This window comes from Loxodonta africana, chromosome 9 (genome assembly GCF_030014295.1).
Source record: "Loxodonta africana isolate mLoxAfr1 chromosome 9, mLoxAfr1.hap2, whole genome shotgun sequence".
NCBI classification, from domain to species: domain Eukaryota; kingdom Metazoa; phylum Chordata; class Mammalia; order Proboscidea; family Elephantidae; genus Loxodonta; species Loxodonta africana.
In genome coordinates, this window is record NC_087350.1 from 35,768,999 (window position 1) to 35,789,889 (window position 20,891).

Sequence of the window (20,891 nt, forward strand, 5' to 3'; positions counted from 1 at the left end):
AAACTTGTGTTCCAAATCAATAGTAGATTCAGGCATTTAGGTACTAAGTGGAATAAAAGCAAAAAAATAAAATAAATAAAAGGTTTTTTTTTTTTTTTTTTTCTAGTGAGTCCATTTACACAGATCTCCCCAACGCAGTTTGCGGAGGTTAAGCCCACAGCAGGTGGCAGGTGATGGAGGAGCACAAGGACACTTGACTCAAGCTGCCTGGGTTGGCATTTGCCTTTACCGCTTAGTAACCTGGGAAGGCCACGTGACACATGTGTTTCTGCATCTGTAAAATGGGCATGATGTTTTTACTAATAAGATGCTTATGAAAAGAAAATGTGTGTGAAGTGACAGTAAAAACTCAGTTAAGGATAGCAATAATCATGATTTTTTTTTTTTATTATAGCTGACTTTTAGTTTTCTATGTCTTACTTCTGAATATTGTTACAGGTGCTTTATGACTTCTTTACTTATTGTTACTTGCTAAACTGCTAAAAGAGAGAAACAGCATTTTAGATTGTAACTGTTATATCTCTTCTTCCTCAACCAGATGGTACAAGTAGCCAAGAATATAGACATTTCATTATGTGTTCATATCAGCTTACTTTAACCCTTGCAGACTTTCGGCTTCTATTTCCAGGCTACACAGAGACGGTGACTGAGCACGTGGCATACAAATAATAGTAACAGCTAGCAGTAATTAAGCCTTGCTAAGTGCCCCCCAATTTTTTTTTTAAGTGCCCAACATCACTCTGTTTTACAAGTATTAACTCATTTAATTCTTATACCAGCCCTATGAGCTACATACTAATGTCTCCCCTTTTTAAAAAGATGAGCAAACTGGAATTAAGAAACTTGATCCAGCTCAAATAATAAGCCACAAAGAAAGGAGTTGAAATCAGGTAGCCTTGTGCTTAACCATTCCGCTATCCCAACTCTCAGGGTGGGACGTGAGGAGACCTCAAAGGTCCCTGAGCGCTAGATTTCTCTCCTTAATACTCCAAACGCTACAGCGAAGCCTGGTGTAGCAGCTGTTTTTTTTAGCTCTCCCAGGCTATTGTTAACATGCAACTTCGTTACCCAGGAGGGTAATGTGTTAAGCCTACATCAGTGTTTTTACAGCAGATTGTTAATGAGATTAATTGGTTAAACATTTAGTAGACTTCTGAGTTTAACAGGGTAAAACAAAGTTGCAACAGGCCAGAAGGGTCCATGTATTCTCGAAGGCCACTCCATAGGAGCTGAGGACATGGTAGCCAACAATGTGTCAGGTTGCTGATACGATCTTTCCCGGGAACTGGCCTTACACTCAAGGAGTTTACCTGTTGTTTTTATATTCTGTAACATCCCAGACTATACTCTTTTCATCGCCAGTAATTCAGACTCCATTTACATGTAGAATTCTTTTTTTAATTTTTTCTTAATTAATTTAGGTCTTTAATTTTCCTCAAAAATGTTTTATAATTTTCAGTTTATAGGCCTTACCCATCTTTTACGGAATTTATTCAGAAGCATTTTGTTTTTTTTTTTCAATTGTACTTTAGATGTAGGTTTTTATAGAACAAACTAGCTTCTCATTAAACAATTAGTACACATATTGTTTGTAACATTGGTTACCAACCCTACGTGTCAATACTCTCCCTTTTCAACTTTGGGTTCACTATTACCAGATTTCCTATACCCTCCTGCCTTCTAGTCCTTGTCCTGGGGATGGTGTGCCCCTTTAGTCTCATTTTGTTTTGTGGGCCTGTCTACTAATCCTTAGCTGAATGGTGAACCTCGGGAGTGACTTCATTACTGAGCTAAAAGAGTGTCTAGGGGCTATCTTCTCAGGGTTTCTTCATTCTTTGCCAGGCCGGTAAGTCTGGTCTTTTTTTTGTGAGTTAGAATTTTATTCTATATTTTTCTCTAGCTCTGTCTGTGACCCTCTATTTTGATCCCTGTTGGAGCAGTCAGTGGTGGTAGCTGGGCACCATCTAGTTGTGCTGGACTCAGTCTGGTGGAGGCTGTGGTAGTTGTGGTCCATTAGTCCTTTGGACCAATCTTTCCCTTGTGTCTTTAGTTTTCTTCATTCTCCCTTGCTCCTGATGGGGTGAGACCAGTGTAGTATCTTAGAAGGCTGCTCACAAGCTTTTAAAACCCCAGATGCTACTCATCAAAGTAGAATATAGAACAATTTCTTTATAAACTATGTTATGCCAATTGAGTTAGGTGTTCCCTGAGACCATGGTCACCACAGCTCTCAGCCCTGTAATTTGGTCCTTCAGGAAGTTTGGATGTGTCTATGGAGCTTAGATGACCTTGCCTTGGACAAGTTGTGCTGGCTTTCCCAGTATTGTGTACTGTCTTACCCTTCACCAAAGTTTCCACTTATCTATTGTGTATTTAGTAGTTTTCCATCTCCATTCCTCCCCTCCCTCATAATCATCCAAGATTATTTCTTTTTATGTGTTAATCTTTTCATGAGTTTTTTATAGTAGTGGTCTCATAAAATTTTTGTCCTTTTCACATGTAGAATTCTTGAATTCAGATTTAGAAGGGTCTTAAAGGTCTTCTGGTCTACTCCTGCTTTTACAAAGAAGGAAACTGAGGTATAGTCTGCTTAAGTTTTCTTAGGGGAAATTTTGACCCCATTCATTCAATTATACGACACTGTTTCTATACCCGTTACCTCTTTGATTTTCAATAGCATCACTTTGAATGCTTGTGGAGACTTTTCTGCCAAAAAATACCAATAATTTTTCCTTTAGCGGTGAACCCAAATTCAACAGATAGCATCTATTCTTTTTAGATAGCATCTTTCTATTTACAATTTGTTCTTTCTTCCCTTGCTTGAAATAAACTCTTACAGGCTGAGGGAGTAATGACATTTATTAGAATAAATTTTAAAATAAATTAGTTATCTCACTAGAAGGCATGGAGGCAAGTAAATTCACCTTAAACCTAAGAAAATACCGATCCTAAATAGTACCCAAACAACTTCAAAACATGTTTCCACAAAATGAACTGGGAGGAGAGGTCCACTTACCGATTTCAGTCATTGTTATTCCTGGTGCTAACTGCCCGTTGTTGAAAGGGCTGTAGGTAAACAAGTTGGGGACGGATGTGAGGTCATAGATAGGTTCTTGCTTTATCTGTTTGATTCCAGTTATGTCAAGTCCTGACTGATCGGGGGATGGCTGGCCTGAATCCACGCTGTAATAGCCCTCGGACTTGGGCAGGTCAATGATGTGCCCATTGGCATAAGTGCTGCTGGTCTCGTTGTTCAGGTTGCTCAGGCTGTTGCTGATGCTGCTGTTATACACCCTGACGAGGGCTTCTGCCTCCCCACTCTGCTGCTGCCGCTGTTCCTGCAGCCTCTGCTGGTGCTTCTGCACCTCTGCATACAGGCTGTCCCTTTGCTTCTTGGACATCCTCCCAAACTTCACAGCTGGAAGTTGGAGAGAAAAGCAGAAAACGGTATTTGTGGTTATCACTCTCGTTAGCCACCTCGAGTCCCAGGGGTCATGAATAGTTGCCCTCCTCGACACCAAACACATAAACTTCTAGCTTCATAGCCCAAAAGTCCATTCATTTGCTCTCCACATTTGGAGGGTGCCTGGAATGGTTAATTTTATGTGTCAACTTGGCTAGGCTATGGTTGCCAGTGGTTTGGCCAAACGCTAGACTAGCTGGTGTTTCATAATGTAATCTAATGTGATGCAATCAATCGGTCAGCTGAAAGGGAGAGTTTCCTCAGGGCGTGGCCTGCCTTCAGACTGTAAATTGGTATTTGGCAGAACTCCCGCTCTTTCTCCACGTCACACTCTTCCTGATGCATGACCTATGGTTTTGGGACAAAAGTCTGCAAAAGCCTCTAGTCTGCTCTCTGACCTGTGGATTTTGGCCTTTCCAGCCCCCACAATCATGTGGGCCAATCCCTTGAAGTAAATCTCTCTTAGTATATACACAGATCTCACTGGTTCTGTTTTTGTAGAGAACACCAAGACAGTGCCTGTACTGGTTTTATGTCTATTGTTGTTGGTTACCTTTGAGTCGGTTCCAACTCATGGTGACCTCATGTGTACAGAGAGTAGAACCGCTCCACAGAATTTTCAAGGCCATGACCATTCAGAAGCAGACAGCCAGGCCTGTTTTCCAAGGCATCTCTAGTTGGGTTCAAATCGCTATCCTTTCAGCTCGTAGTCAAGAGCTCAACCCTTTGCCCTACCCACGGACTCCACTGTATATACATAAAACCAAAACCCATTGCTGTCAGGTCGATTATGATTCACAGTGACCCTACAGGACAGAGCAGACCTGCCCCATTGGGTTTCCAAGGAGCAGTTGGTGGATTCGAACTGCTGACCTCTTGGTTAACCCTTAACCACTGTGCCCATAGTGAGAACTAAAACCAAGATAGAAAGAAATGTAAAAACTTGTGTAAGCATTTCTTGTTGCTATAAAGTTAGAAGGCAAATTCCTTGTTCTTTCTTGTGAATAAACAAAGCAAAAACCTACCAAATAGCACCTACTATCGGAATGTCAGCTAGCACTCATTAGTTTCTGAAATTCTTCCCTAAGCATTAGGATTGCTGGGTTCTTAGATAGAGACCTATCACTGGCACATTTCAGTGTACTCACTTGCAGACTTATTTTCTAAATAGCACGTTGGGTAAGACCAAGGATGTGGGACATGGTGATAAACACGATTCTAAGTAAACCTCTATGCCTGTGGTTATAATCCCATTTGGGAATGAGTTGTCTTTGTTATGTTTGGGAATGAGTTGTCTTTGTTATGTTAATGAGGCATGATTAGTGTAGGGTGTATCTTGAGTTAATCTCTTTTGAGATATAAAAGAGATTACACAAACAAGCAGAGGAGAGACGGGGTAAGATAGATGCCAAGATACATGGAGATCTCCAAGGAACCAGGAAGCAGAAGCTGAAGAGAAAAGGACCGTCCTCCAGAGATGACAGAGAGAGAAGGCTTCCCCTAGAGTAGGCAATGTGAATTGGGATTTTCTAGCCTCCTAAACTGGGAGAAAATAAGCTTATGTTTGTTAAAGCCATCCACTTATGGTATTTCTATCATAGCAGCACTAGAAGACTAAGAGACACATCATTTGCCTTCAGCTGCCTTTAAGGATCAGATGAAAAAATCTTTGGAAAATAGCAATTTTATGCCCCCAATGCCCAGCAAATGAACGAACAGTAACCCCCCTCTCTTGTTCTAACAGCCTCAGGTTTTATATTGCTTGTCTCTTCTGATAAAATCCTTAGCCATTTTGAGGAAAAAGGGGGAAGAGGCTCTGGAAGTGGTCATAAGAGTAACGTGGAGATGTTTTCATTTGTATACATAGTTTCTTAATTTTTGGAGCTTAACCTCCCTCTACTCTTATGGATGATGACATTTTCCCTCCCAAGTTGTCAACTCCCTTTTTAGGCTGTGAACATCCTGAGATAAAAGGGCCACCTTGTCTGAATCATCAACACTGTGTAGTTCAGATCATGTTAATGGTGGTGACCATAACAAACCTCAAGTTTCCCTCTGCGTTTCTTTTTCTTTCCTTTTGTGACAGACAGTGCTCCTATCATCTGTTGGTGTTGGATCACAGGAAATGGAGAAAGAAAGAAGTGCAGGGTTGAAACAAGTTCAATACCTGGAATCAGTCACTAGGGTTGGTACTTTTCTGAGGAGAAGTAAATGGTGAAATGCTTAAGAACTCTCCAGCATGAAGTGCCTACAGAGGGGATTTCTGCTGTGAAAGACACTACCATTCACTCCCCTTGGTCCTCCAATATTCATTTTCCCCATTTTTCTTTGGTTATAAGGCTACCATGTTTTTTGTGGATATAGGCTGTTCAGGATGGAGATCACATATCCCAGCCCCCCCTGCAACCAGGCATGGCTCTGTGATTAAGCTCTGGCTAACAGGAAGTGCCAGGGTGTATGTAGCCTTAAATGTCGGAACATGCTGTTTTCTTCCTTCTTGCCTGCTGGACTGTGAACCTGAGAGCTGGGCTTGAAACAGCACAAACTCTTCCCACTTCTCCTTATTCCTTCTTAAAAACCTATGTCCTGGCATGCCGGCACTGCCTAGGAAAACAAAATGGTAATTATCCAGTGATTTTTCTGAATAAAAACAGTCAATCTAGATAATTCAGACTAAACTCCCCCTTTCCACCTCAGTTACTGTTTTCGTAGGGTCTTGAATCATATAGATCATTATGTTTAACATTGTTTATAGAGACACTGGTTTTATTAGTTTTTCCCCAGAGGCAAGTTTATTTGCTTATTAATTGCAGTGACATTTCCAGGGTGTCCATGGACAAAATTCTCTAGATAACTTTTAGTGGATGGGTTTCTGTGTCCTTTAATGTTAAATCCTTCCAAATAGTTTATTATAGATCACTATCTAGGGAAAAATTCTTTTTTGTATAAGAAAAAACAAACGAAAAACCCTGGTATACTTTGATTCAGAAAGAATATTTTCTCCCAGGAAAGTAATGTGATGTGTTTCTTTATTTGCTGACTGTCTGTCCTTGACATTCATTTCGGTCCAGAACAGCGCTTCATTGCAGAGCTATGGAGGTAAATATAAAATATTCCTCTATTTCTATTAAAAAAACAAAAACAGAAACAAAACCAAAAAAACCAAAACCATTGATGTCAAGTTGAATTCCAACTCAATGCCACCCAATGTTTCTATAGGTTAAAATTTTTATTTTTGTAGGGGTAGACATACTTTCTCATTTATTTTAATAGAATAATTGGTCATTTATTTGTTAAGAATTTATAAGGAGAAAGAATCGAGTATGAGAAACTCTTCTAACATGGGGGCAGAGATGTGGCACCTATTTTTAAATACCTTTCCGTTTAATCCTTGTTTTAGATAGCTATCCACTTCATGCTTCATATTTAGGTGGAATATACACTATGGTGATTTGATTGCGTTAATCGCCCTGATTTCTCTCTCCCATTTCCATGCCCTTTGCTATGTAACTTTGCAGTGCTCTGTCTTTCTGTGTGGGCATCCTGCCCCACTCCTTTATTTCGGGCCATGTGAAGTGATGGGGCTAATGGGTTATTGACAAATGTGACACAAGTAAAGGCTTGCAAAGTGCTTATGTGTTTGGGCTTCTCATCATGCCTGAACTACCTTGCTGGAGGGTGAGATATGTGAAGTTCACCTGAACCGCCTAAGACACCACAGACAAGACCATCTAAAATCAGCAAAGCCACAGCCTATGGCAGATACATGAATGAGCACAGCTAAAGACCTATGTTGAACAGCTCTGGGTTCGGAATTTTCCTGTTAACCACAAACTTCATAATCAAATCTAACAATGCCAAATAAGGATGTTGTCAAGACCTCTGTCCCCTGTAAAGACCCAAAAACTTAACAGGGAAAAACTATGCCTTTTCCAGGAAATTGACTTATCACTAAGCAACTGAAATATTTTCCAAGAAATAACTTAAGGATTCACTGCATTTTGGGATTTCAGGATTCGTCTTTAATTAAGGATTCCACTGACAGTTACTATATTGCTATTTTATAATAAATTTTCCATTCATTTCAGAAACACTGATGAGTCTGTGTTTCAATCACTTGCAACCTTCCTGAAATGAAAGTGGTAATGTATTTGGGAAACAATTATGGTACATGGCAAAAATCAACCTACTGAACTTGCCTGACACACCAATAATTTCTTGTTGCTACTTGTAAATACATTTGTTATACTCATAGGCCTATTTTAACAAAGCCTATGTTTATATTATGTTTTCAAGTATTAGAATTCTTCCTAACACTACTCACTAATCAGAATGACACATATTTTAAGTGTTTGCCCCTCTCAAACTTGAATTATTCCACTAGTGATATTCACTTGAGTGTAGAGTTAAACTGCCAGCTCTTAAAGAAACTAGTAGAGTCCTGTATACATTGCAAGTGCTTTACAAATATTCAGTGGTAAAGGGGTTTGCTCATGATATTCTCTTAACTCTCCTTTTGATCCCACACTAGCAGAGAGTATTTTTAAGCAAAAGTATTGGAAGCTATTTTATATTTATTTGGGGTGTTTTTGGTTTCAAGATGAAACAATTGTCGAACTATCATTTATGGATTTCTATAAATCCTAAGTATGAATCTACGAAAATTGGAAGTCATCAAAAATGAAATGGAATGCACAAACATCTAGTATTGGCCATTTTGAATCAGACAATCATGTGGACTACTATGATTGGAATGACATACTGAAAAGGAACAATGCCATGCTCATTGTCAAGAAGAACATTTTAAGATCTATCCTGAAATGCAGTTGTCAGTGATAGGATAACAGCCATATGCCTACAAGGAAGACCAGTTAATATGAGTATTATTCAAATTTACAAACCAACCATTAAAGCCAAAGGTGAAGAAACTGAAGAGTTTTACCAACTTCTGCAGTCTGAAATTGATCAAACATACAATCAAGATGCATTGATAATTACTGGTGATTGGAATGTGAAAGATGCAAACAAAGATCTATAGTTGAGAAATATGGCCTTGGTGATAGAAATGATGCTGGAGATTACCTGATAGAATTTTGCAAGACCAACGACTTATTGATTGCAAATACCGTTTTTCACTAACATAAACAGTGAGTATACACATGGACCTCACCCAACGGAATGCACAGGAATCAAATCGACTGCATCTGTGGAAAGAGATGACAGAGAAGCTCAATATCATCAGTCAGAACAAGGCCAGGGGCAGACTGTGGAACAGACCATCAATTGCTCATATGCAAGTTCAGGTTGATGCTGAAGAAAATGAAACAATTCCATGAGAGTCAAAATATGACCTTGAGAATATCTCAACTGAATTTAGAGACCATCTCAAGAATACTTTTGACACATTGAATCTTAATGACTGAAGACCAGACAAATTGTGGGATGACATCAAGGACGTCATACATGAACAAAACAAACGGTCATTAAAAACACAGGAAAGAAAGAAAAGTCCAAAATGGATATCAGAAGAGACTCTGAAACTTGCTCTTTAACATAGGGCAGCCAAAGAGAATGGAAGAAACAATGAAGTAAAACAGAAGATTTCAAAGGGTAACTTGAGAAGAGAAGGTAAAGTATTACACTGAAATGTGCAAGGACCTGGAGTTAGAAAACCAAAACGGAAGAATACACTCAGCATTTATCACGCTGAAAGAACTGAAGAAAAAATTCAAGCCTCTAGTTGCAATTTTGAAGGATTCTAAGAGCAAGATATTGAATGATGCAGGAAGCTCAAAAGAATATGGAAAAATACACAGAGTCACTGTACGAAAAATAATTGGTTGACGTTCAATCATTTCAGGAGGTAGCATATGATCAAGAACTGATGGTACAGAAGAAAGAAGTCCAAGCTGCACTGAAGGCATTGGTGAAAAAGAAGGCTTCAGGAATTGACAGAACACCAACTGAGATGTTTCAAGAAATGGATGCAGTGCTGGAAGCACTCACTCATCTATGCCAAGAAATTTGGAAGACAGCTACCTGGCCTACCAACTATATTTGTGCCAATTCCAAAGAAAGGTGGTCCAACAGAATGTAGAAATTATCGAACAATATTATTAATATCACATGCAAGTAAAATTTTGTGGAAGATAATTCAAAAATGGTTGTAGCAGTACTTTGGCAGGGAACTGACAGAAATTTAAAGCCTGATTCAGAAGAGGATGCGAAATGAGTGATATCATTGCTGATTTCAAATGGATCCTGGCTAGAAGCAGAGAATGCCAGAAAGATGTTTACCTGTGTTTTACTGAGCACACAAAGGCATTCAACTGTGTGGATCATAACAAATTATGGATACCATTTTGAAGAATGGGAATTACAAAACACTTAATTGTGTCATGAGGTACCTGTACATAGATCAAGAGGCAGTCATTAGAAAGAACAAGGGGATACTGCATAAAGTCAGGAAAGGTGGCCATCAGGGTTGTATCCTTCCAACATACTTATTTAATCTGTATGCTGAGCAAATAATCCCGGAAACTGTACTATATGAAGAAAAATGAGGTATCAGGATTAGAGGAAGTCTCATTAACAACCTGTAATATGCAGATAACACAACCTTGCTTGTTGGACGGGAAGAGGACTTGAAGCACTTACTCGTGAAGATCAAAGACTACTGACTTCAGTATGGATTATACCTCAATGTAAAGAAAACACAAATCCTTACAACTGGACCAATAAGCAACATTATGATGAAGGGAGAAAAGATTGAAGTTGTCACGGGTTTCACTTTACTTGGATCCACAATCAATGTCCATAGAAGCACCAGTCAAGACATCAAACAATGTATTGCATTGGGCAAATCTGCCGCAAAAGACCTCTTTAAACTGTTAAACAGGCAAAGACGTCACTTTGAGGACTAAGGTGCACATGACCCAAGCTGTGGTATTTTTGATCACCTGATATGTGTGTGAGAGCTTAACGATGAATAAGGGAAACTGAAGAAGAATTGATGCCTTTGAATTATGGTGTTGGAAAGAATATTGAATATACCATGGACTGCCAAAAGATTGAACAAATATGTCTTGGAATAAGTACAGCCAGAATGCTCCTTAGAAACAAGAATGGTGTGACTTCATCTCACATACTTTGGACATGTAATCAGGAGGGACCAGCCCTTGGAGAAGGACATCATGCTTGGCAAAGCACAGGGTCAGCGGAAAAGAGGAAGACCCTCAATGAGGTGGATTGACACAGTGGCTGCAACAATGGGCTTAAACATAGCAACAATGGTGAGGATGGTGCAGGACCGGGCAGTGTTCTGTTCTGTTGTAGACAGGGATGCTGTGAGTTGGAAACAACTCAATGGTACCCAACAAGAACAACAATATAAATTTTTGGGAATTATTTTATCACATTTTCTCTTACTATTTGTGGTCATCAAGCTATGTTTATATCTTGTTATTTACCAAACTGGTCTTAATTTAATTCCTTTTGATTTCAAGTATGTGCTCCCAGCTTTTTTCCAGTGCTGTAAGCTTTGCTGAAGAAGTCTGATTCAACCTACCTAACCATGTTGTTTATGATTTTAAAACACTCTCTCATCTCCTCTCAGTTTTTGTCCAATAGAACTTTCTGTAATGGTGGAAATGTTCTTTGTGTTTTCTAATGTGGTAGCCACAAGTCATATGTAGCTATTGAGCACTTTAAGATAGCTAATGTGGCTGAAATTAAAATTTTAATTAATTTAAATGTTAATGGAGAACATTTTGGAAAGTGTAGTTCTGGACAGAAGAAGCCTACTCTGTGAAACCTGTCCTTGTAGGGCAGCTTCCATTCTTTCATGGAGGCACACCATCTGTGAGGACATGTAGTAGATTTTTGCAAGATTAGTGTCATGTTTTCTTTTGGGGGCCCAGTATCTTCCTACTAATGGTGAACATTCTTCTGGTCTTTTTGTTTGTAGTAATATAATTGGAAAGAGTTTACACTGAAGATGCCTTCAATGAATGGATTGGATCTAACATTTACGAATGGCCAAGTTAAAAGATAAATAAAAATTATTCTTGTTAGTTGCCATCAAGTACAGTGGAGGAAAATTCACGGGACATGTACATGCTATAAGTCACACACACACAGACACACACAGACACACGCATATCCTCGCCTTTTTGACGCACAGAAAAACATGTGTACATAATTCCAAGTGTATATGATTTTTGGTTCTTTGCCTAAGCCAGATTTGAACAAATTTATTTTTGCCAAGCTTGTTGCCTACTCATATATGTGCCATGGCTAATAAACCACTATAGGAAATTCTGGAAAGAATGAAAATCCAGTGATTTCAACAGTTAGGTCAAGCTCCCTTACTAGATGTAGCTAATAAGCCATAACTACAGGGTTTTCTAATTCTTTAATACCACATATCAGGCATTACTTATTGATAGGACATGAACTCTCACACCTCTGGTGTTAGTATGACTTATTTGGCATAAAATATCATTTATAATTGAAGTCCCTGGGTGGTGGAAACAGTTAACTTGCTTGCCCGCTAACCAAAATGTTAGCCATTTGAGTCCACCCAGGGGCACCTCAGAAGAAAAGCCTAGTGATCTACTTTAAAAAAATCAGCCATTGAAAACCCTATAGAGCACAGTTCTACTCTGACATACACAGGGTTGCCATGAGTTGGAATCGACTTCATGGCAACTGGTTTATCCTTTATAATCAGGTTTAAAATCAGACTTCTTCCATACGACATAGTAAAGAAGAAGCTTTTTGCCTTTTAGAGAGAACCTTTTATGTTTCTTCTGCTTGGACCCCTTCATCTCCTCATTCCCAATCACCACTCCCGTTCATGTCTATTTCCTCCTCATCATTAGACTGACATAAGACATGCTTCTGAGGCATTTTGGAAGCTGTCCTTGGTAGCCTCAGGATTGTCTCTGGACCTAAAGATGGATCATTCTCGTTAATCCCCGATATCCTTAGACACTGTATTGCTTTTTAATTGCACAGAGGTTTATGTACAGCAGTGCATTTCTTCCCCCTTTAGAATAGAGTGTGGCCCTATCCATTCAATGCCCTCTCCTCTCCTACATGTTTCTTTTATGTCATGGGGTTCAGACAAGCAAGACATTGCTGAGTCTGTTGAATCTGTCTTGGACCATACACCCAACCCTGCCCACTGCTTTTGTTCACCAGCCCAGATCCATAAGACCTACCCTTCCAGAAAAGTACTTCCTGTTATTGTAGGAATAAGTAACAAAAACAAATAACTACCAAATGGCTTATTCTCTCTGAACAATTATTAACGGGGCTTTTCAGATGTTGTCAATTAATATGATGCATGCATATAATAGATACGAGGTGTATAACTATCAACTCAAAGTCTCATAGAATTTCACTAAATAAAGCCCAATGAAAATCACCTATCCTTCCACCCTCCACTTTCTTTGTCTTAGTTATATGGAAGTGCACGGTGGTATAAATTTACCCTAGGACTAGACTTATGTAGTTAGCAAGCCCAGAAAAACACGTAAACAAAAACACCACTTAGTTACTAGATGGAAAGTTTTGGAAACATGTATCTGTAGCTTTAGAAGCTACTTATAAGCTGAAGGGATCAAAGTAAGTTTTGTTTTCTGGTTTTTTTATTTTTATTTTTTGAGGGTCAAATACGTCTTACTGGTGCACTCTTGTGTAAGCCAAGTTTAGTTTAGATGGATTGGGAACTAGAGAAAAAATCAATTAAAATTCAAGGTACGCTTGTTCAGAACAGGCAAGTTAAGAAATGAGCACTTTATATGTTTAGATAACAAGACCAGGGCCAAACTGAATTTATCTAAAAGGTGAGAGGACCTCACATTTAACTTAATAACTCACAAAACCCCTTTATACTAAGAGCCACTGTGTGCCAATTATCTCTATTTCTTTAAAACTTGGAACTTTCTTTTCTTTTCTTTCTTTGTCCACACCACCTTGAACTTCACTAGAGGGAGTTTGACTAGAGGCACAGAATTCACAGTGGTTCACAGAAACAGGTACTGTGTAAGGGCCGTTGTCTATGTCTCAGGCTCTCGTTAGAAGAAATTCCATGGTCGTTCAACAAATACTTAGGTATTTGCTTTTTACTAGTCCCTGGGGATACAGTGGAACACTGGTGGTGCAGTGGTGAAGAACTATGGCTACTAACCAAAAGTTCAGCAGTTCGAATCCACCAAGCTGTTCCTTGGAAACCCTATAGGGCAGTTCTGCTCTGTCCTATAGGGTCGCTATGAGTCAGAATCAACTTGATGTTAACGGGTTTGGTTTTTTGGTTGGGGATACAGTGTGGACAAGAGAGAAATAGCTCCAAGACTCAGAGCCACTTGTAAATCTGGTACAGGAGTGCTGTGGTTAGTGTTAGTGGAGACAGAATTAGTCTACAATGAATGCCTAAAAATGGAATCAAGTCTAGGTGAAATTGCTTGTCCATCTTGACTGAGTTTATTTGTTCTCTTGTATTAATTTAGAAGTTCAGCTGGGGAGCCAAACCACCCATTTGGGTTGAGGGTGAAGGTGGCACATGTGTGCCATGTTCTGAGTAGGGCACTTTACCTACACAGCCCTTCTGTGATGTGAGCTTTTGCTGTAGCCTTCGAAATCTGCAACACAGGCTCAAATAAGTTCAAAACCTTATCCAAGTAGCCGAGACCAGCCAGCAGAGTTTCTGAGCTTCTTCTAGAAGCATGTTCTGTTCTTATCATCTTCACATACTAAGCAGCTTGTGCACCCAGTTAGGTTTACCTGGTGGCCAACTTGTCCTGGTTGCCTAGGACTTTTCCCGTTTTAGCAATGAAAGTCTCATGTTCCAGGAAACTCCTTATCCACAGGCAAACTAGACAGTTGGTCATCCTACAATCTAGGTTTACATGGCTTTCACTTAACAACCTTAGACAACTGTATTGCTTTTTAATTGCATAGAGGTTTATGTACAGTAGTGCATTTCTTTCTCCTTCAGAATAGATTGTGGCCCTATCCATTCAATGCGCTTTCTTCTCCTGTTAGTACAGGCACTCCATGAGCTACATACAGTAAAGGCTTCCTTTCTTCTTCATAAACAATACCGTAGTTTTATATTTTTTTACTTTTCCTTTTAATGCATTACTAAGACTGTGGTTTTCTTGCTGCTTATCTTCCATTTCCTTGTCTAGAATCCTACCAGGAGTTTAAATAGACTCTGGCAAAGCATCCACTTGAAAGTGTTTAAGTCAGAAATAGGAAGCCAATGCCTTACCATCTCTTGACATTCCTAGGGCAAGACACTTCTGCAGTCGGCAGTGTTGGCAACGGTTTCTGTTGGTTCTGTCAATTAAACAGTTTCTCTGCCGTGGGCAGGAGTAAGAGGCATTGTTCTGCTGGCTCCTCCTAAAGAATCCCTAGAGGGAAAGAGAGCATGGGAGGGAAGTAGACTTCTAAGAAGGGAAACAGAGAGAGTATTAACGTCTGTATTTGCTCTGTTTTCTGCAGTGAACATAACCGAGGTTAATTTTTTCAATTCTTTGGATACCTCTTCTTGGATAGCTTACAGATGTTTAGAGAAAATCTTCACCATGTTCAGAGACATGGAAGTCTCATTCATTCATTCACTCAATGTTTACTGAAGACGGTTGTGAGTTGTGTGGTTCTATGCAAAGAAGAAAAGAACATAGTTCCTGCTCCCAAACAGCTGAGGGGTTTGGGTGGTGAAGCACAGTGTGACTGTTAAACCAAACACAGCAAAGCTTGACGAGGACAATAACCGAGGCTTGTGTCAAGTGCTGTGGGAGCGAGCAGCTTGGGGGTATTGGTAGCAAAGGCAGTACTGAGGAGTACGGGGTTAGTATGTACTATTATTTTTCTGGTTCCTAAGGTACTTGACGGCAGTGGGCAGTGGTAAGGTACATTTTCCCCCATTTCAAAATTTCTGAATATGGCCAGAATGCATCTGGAAAGTTTATTTTAAACCAATGAGGTACCTTATAATTAACCACATCTTTGAAAGAAATATAGAATATAAACCATTTAATCACAAATAAGCAATAAGTAAGAGTTGAACTAGTGGCCTCTGCTGGCCTAAGGCTATAAGTTGTGCCGGAGATCTCTGTGCAAATGTTTGGGTCTTTTGGTACAAAATAAACTGCCATGAACCACACCCTTTCACTAAATAAAGTCACACTGAGTTTATTATTTTTTTAAACTCTAAATACCGTCTTCTGTTCCCTTGGATATTTTATAGAAAACTCTACTGGAGAAAATAAACATTTCCTCCAGAGATACGAAATATCATTCATCCATTCACTCACCTATTTAATCCTTTCATGGACAATGGGGTATACATGCCCATGTTACATTTTCCACCCCCAGAAGTTTACTGGCAGGCATTTGAGCCACTTTAGTGTGTTCTGGTGTCATGGCTGAAACTGGCGCAAGCGCCTAAAAAACAAGGAAGTTGGTCTGTGCCACATTTGAGTGTTGAGAGCCATTCGTATGAGGGGATGCTTCCCGGAGGAGTGATTATGTGAAACTTTTCTGTCTTTTGGCTTCTGTATAGCAATATAAGGCTTGCAAGTATGTTTACTATTTCCTTTGTGTTATTGGGAAGGTACAGTTCCTGGCGTTTGGAAATATTCAAGTAAACGAGTAATTTTGGGGGGTGAAAACAGTTTGTGATGCACTTCCTAGGTCGTGGGACCCATATATTCCATGGGTGTGATGTGCTCCATAGAACACGGTACTGATATGGCCCACTCTAAATCAAACTGATAACAATTACGTGCAGCAAATGCAATGTTTATTTAGTATCTTGTGTGTATTTTTAGAAAAGTGAGTAAGGTATTTTATGGCTCAAGTGTAACCAGGGAGTGTGATGTGTCACAGGGCTGATATGTCTCTCATGTGTGATGTACTCCATGGAACATACACGGATTTTTCCGCTGACATTTGGCACCTCATTTTTTCCAGATAATAAAAAAAATACCAACAAACAATGACTCAACATCCATTCCATCAGTGGAAAAACATGGCATCGCCAAAAAATTCAAAAAAAAAAAAAAAAAAAATGAAAGAATCAGTTTCCCTTACCGCCCTTTGCTCCTGAATTGTCTAAAACAATGCAATAGAAGTACAAAGTGCCAAGAGCAACGTTAATAGTCTGCGAAAGCCTTACTAAGAGAAATTTTAAGAAAAAGATAGCCCTCAGCAACATCCTTTGGAAGGAGGAGTCCTAAAGTAGTTCTGAGAGAGTAAGCCCAGCGCCCGTCTTACTGAGAGGCCTGGGAATAGCTTACTTGACTACCATCAAACAGCTTCTGTGCTCCTCAACTATCAAGAGGAGGATAAAGCAGGGCTGGGACTAGGGTGAGGCTAATGAGGGAATTGCCTTGGCCTTAAAATATGGGTCACCAAAAGGCAGTAATCAAGATAAGTAATGTTGGACATAATATGTTTACAAATCAACATTAATGCAAAAATAATAATAATAAAGCCAGGATCAACATTTCTGATTTTTTCTTTCGCCTCAGACTCCAATATGGCTCTGTGTGGCACTATAAAGAGACCTTGGCCATCTCGTGAAGAGCCTCAGAAATGATGTGTGGCCAAGTATCTCTTTAGAGAGAAAGAGTCTCAAATTTGTTTTGTGGTTGTAACCTCAAAGCCATTCAACAAGAAATAGTTTTGTTCATACATGTCCATGTATATTATTTATTTGATGGACCAGTGAGGAAGGGATAAGATACCTGATTGCCCACTTTGGCTGAATTCAGAGACACTTAAAACAGAGATCATACCCAAGCCTCCAGGGACTGAAATGATGTACCTCATGTATCATGAGAACCGTCAGAAAGCATAAGCTCAGCCCATCCACCCTGATTAGAGATGACTTGAAGCTTACATTTCCAGAAAGCATTGTGTGTATGTTTTTTATCTGTGGGTGCTCAAGTGTCACTCAGCAAAAGAGTTGGCAGAAAAACCTCTGAAGTCACAGCTACAGTCCTAATTTAACGCCAATTTGACATTAATTACAAAGCATTTCTTCCTTATCTGTTGCTCATTATTGCAAATGAACTTTTTGGCATGAAAAAGAGATTCTGTTTCAAATTTTATTGAATATGAATTTGAATAAATTCATGAGCTGAACTGATGTTATTTAAAGTGGGTTGTTTATATTGACTTGAGAATAGTACTATGAAAATTTAGAGGTTGATATTGAATGTATAAACAGTGACATCTTATTCTGGACAGAATTTCTTGACTTTTTTATTTGGAAAAAAAAAGCATGTTTCCAAATGTGGGTTTTTCCATGAAATTAAAAAAAAAATAGTGTAGTGTACAATGTCATTTTGACTAAAACTTCAGAGTGAGCTTCATAATAACTGCAGAATTTCTTTGACTATGGTTTTCTCCTTTATACAAAAAAGTAAAGATGACAGAAGCCTAAACACTTGTTCCTGGCTATTGACCTGTTGGACTGTATTTATGTAGTAGCTCAGATTTTTTTGGAAATTACTGTTTAAAATATTTTGTTCCTTAACATACTTGGCCTCATATTTTGAAATCAACCATTTTCCAAAGAGGGTTTTTATACAATGAAATACAAAACATCCCCACTATAACACTGATCTAAAAAAAAAAACATGGTTAGTGGATATTATGCAAACTGGACCAGAGCTCAAAAAATTGCATAACAAGCCAATGGAGTGATGGAAATATATTCACTGGAGAAGGTTCCCATTCCAAAATTTTTAGTGTTTACAAAGAAAACTATTTGTCTATCTTCCCAGGGTATGTAATAATTTATCCTAGAACCCTATGGATCACAACAAATTATTGTAGAATTTACAAGTAATGCTGGTTTGTAAGTTTGCCTTATTGTTTCTTCTTGAAGAGTTGAAAAATTACATTAAGGTGGATACCATGCAGTTCTTAATTATAGGTTTGCAGAACACCTCATGATTTTCAAACCTGGATTATCACTAATCACCTCTAAAGCAGGTCAGTATGTTGATGGGTTAGCTCGTTGGTGTTATTCTCCACTCTTTGCACCTCTCTCTCCCCCACTTTCATTCTCATTTCTTTCTTTTTTGTTTCCCTTTCCTGCAGGTTCATTTCCAGGAACCATACTTTCTGAGACTATTATGAAGACGTCATCAATTTTTCACACAGGATCACTATTTGACAGTTACAGTATGTTTTGTTTCATTTATATTTGGAAATCTCTTAAGATTAAGATTGGATCTTAGAATCTATGACTGTACTCCAGTTTCCTGACATTAAATTAGTGATTCACGTTGCTTGCTTTTTTGCTCAAAAAAATCATTTCTCTTGCCAATAACTGTGCCAGAGTATAGCCTTTCCCTTCCCAGACTGTAGTTGCCTTTCATTTGTTAAGGTTACACATTGCCCTTTAACATTAGTTGTAGAGCTGTTTTTTATCATTCCTTGGTATTTTGTCTCTTACTCTTTCTTTCCTTCTAAGGATTAATTTAAAAAACTTACTATTAAGTTTCACATTTCCCTTCTTTTAGATTGTTGTTGTTGTTTGTTGCCGAGGAGTTGATTCCAACTTATGACGACCCCATGTGTGCAGAGTAGAACTGCTCCATAGAGTTTTCAAGGCTGTGAACTTTCTAAGCAGACTTCCAGGCCTGTCCTCCAAGGCACCTCTGGGTGGGTTTGAACTGTCAGCCTTTCTCAGCTAGTTATCTAGTACTTAACCATTTGAATCACCCAGGAACTGCTATTTCAGATCATTGTTGGGTATCGTGGAGTCAATTCTGACTCATAGCCCCCGCATGTGATGGAGAAGAACTACCCCATAGGGTTTTTTTTGGCTGTAGTCTTTACAGAAGAGGTTTGCCAGGTCTTTCTCTCATTGAGCCACCACGTGGGTTCAAACACCCAACCTTTCAGTTAGCAGCCGAGCACTTAACTGTTGTGCCACTGGGGCTCCTTTAGTTCAGATTAACCAAAACCAAACCCAATGCCATCAAATCGATTCTGACTCATAGCGACCCTACAGGAAAAAGTAGAACTGCCCCATAGGGTTTCCAAGGCATGGCTAGTGGATTCCACGTGCAGACCTTTTGGTTAGCAGCTGTAGTTCTTAACTACTTCGCCACCAGGGGCTCCATTAGGTCTCTGTTAATGGCTGCTTCCCCACTTTGTATTTTAAAAGTAGCTTTTTTTTTTTTGTCCATAGGAATTTGTCTTTGGAAGGATTGGTAGACTATGTCTGAGAGGGGAACACCAGCCTGAGAATGAAAAAACCTGTGATTTTGGCCATGCTCCCTCAGTAACTAGGCCAAATAACATAATATTCTTGAGGCTTAGGTTCTCATTTCTCAAATAAGGAAGTTGGCCCAGGTGATTTCTGAATTGGATGAGAGATTATCTGGGCCACTTAAAATTCCAGGCTTCCAGTTTTCTTTTCTTTTTCTGGAATGTGGGAATAAAGAATGGCCATACACATTTTGGAGTCCTGGTGGCACAGTGGTTAAGAGTTTGGCAGCTAACCAAAGGTCGGCAGTTGAAATTCATCAGCTGCTCCTTAGAAACTCTATGCGGCAGCTCTACTCTGTCCTATAGGGTCACTACGAGTTGGAATTGATCGACTCGACGGCAACTGGTTTGGTTTTCGGTTTTTTATACACATCTTGCAACTTTTACCTTGACTTCCTCTTTCTCAAGCAGATAGATAAATATTTATGCCTATAAGCTTAGAAGCTTTATTTTAACCTTTAGTTTTTTTTCTATGGTACTAAATGGCTGCGAGTTAACTGGAGGAATACTGTGAAAACAGCAAAGAGTCAGTATATCTCTGTCAATGTGAATAATTCAAGGTTTTAAATAAAGATCCATTTGTAATGAGCTGCTGACCAGTTAGACAGTAACTAAAAGGTGAAAGGTGAAGGAACAGAAAGTCAACCCACCTACCCACCCAACAAGCAAGAATTCCGGAGTGTTGGCAGCAGCCACAAAAATCCTTATCAACTCTTCTTTACAAAGTTGTCACACATGCATCGTGGAGTACACAGATGCGTAGGCAAACACACACGCTGTCCACAGTGCTGTGTTAAAGTTCCATACCTTGCAGCCTTCACAGGTGATGACTCCGTAGTGGATCCCGGAGGACTTATCGCCACAAATTTTGCATGGTATCACTTCGATTTGTGCTGAAAGGGGAAAACAGGCATTTTGAGTTTACAAAGTTTTCCTCTTCTTTTCATCCTTTCCATCTTCCCCCTCCCATGACCGTGGCATTCGAAGACACTGAGGTAGGGCTGGCAGTTTGGGGGTCATCCACTACTATTTGGCCCTCCTAAACTTCTCCATCACCCACCTGTCAGTTTATCCTACTCTGGTGGCTTGCGTGTTGCTATGATGCTGGAAGCTATGGTACCAATAT

At 39.4% G+C, this 20,891-nt stretch overlaps 1 protein-coding gene across 1 annotated transcript in view; it reads right to left on the reverse strand.

Annotated features, from left to right (window-relative positions):
• The window catches only part of RORB (RAR related orphan receptor B), a gene marked incomplete at its 5' end in the record, with an annotated part of 65,488 nt that extends 44,826 nt beyond the window's left edge, over window positions 1-20,662 (reverse strand). Inside the window, 3 exons of the mRNA XM_023544744.2 lie at window positions 3,017-3,418; window positions 14,742-14,883; window positions 20,573-20,662. Coding sequence (XP_023400512.2) covers window positions 3,017-3,418; window positions 14,742-14,883; window positions 20,573-20,662 — 634 coding nt within the window. The remainder of the gene's footprint in view (window positions 1-3,016; window positions 3,419-14,741; window positions 14,884-20,572) is intronic.
• Window positions 20,663-20,891: the final 229 nt, after the last annotated feature.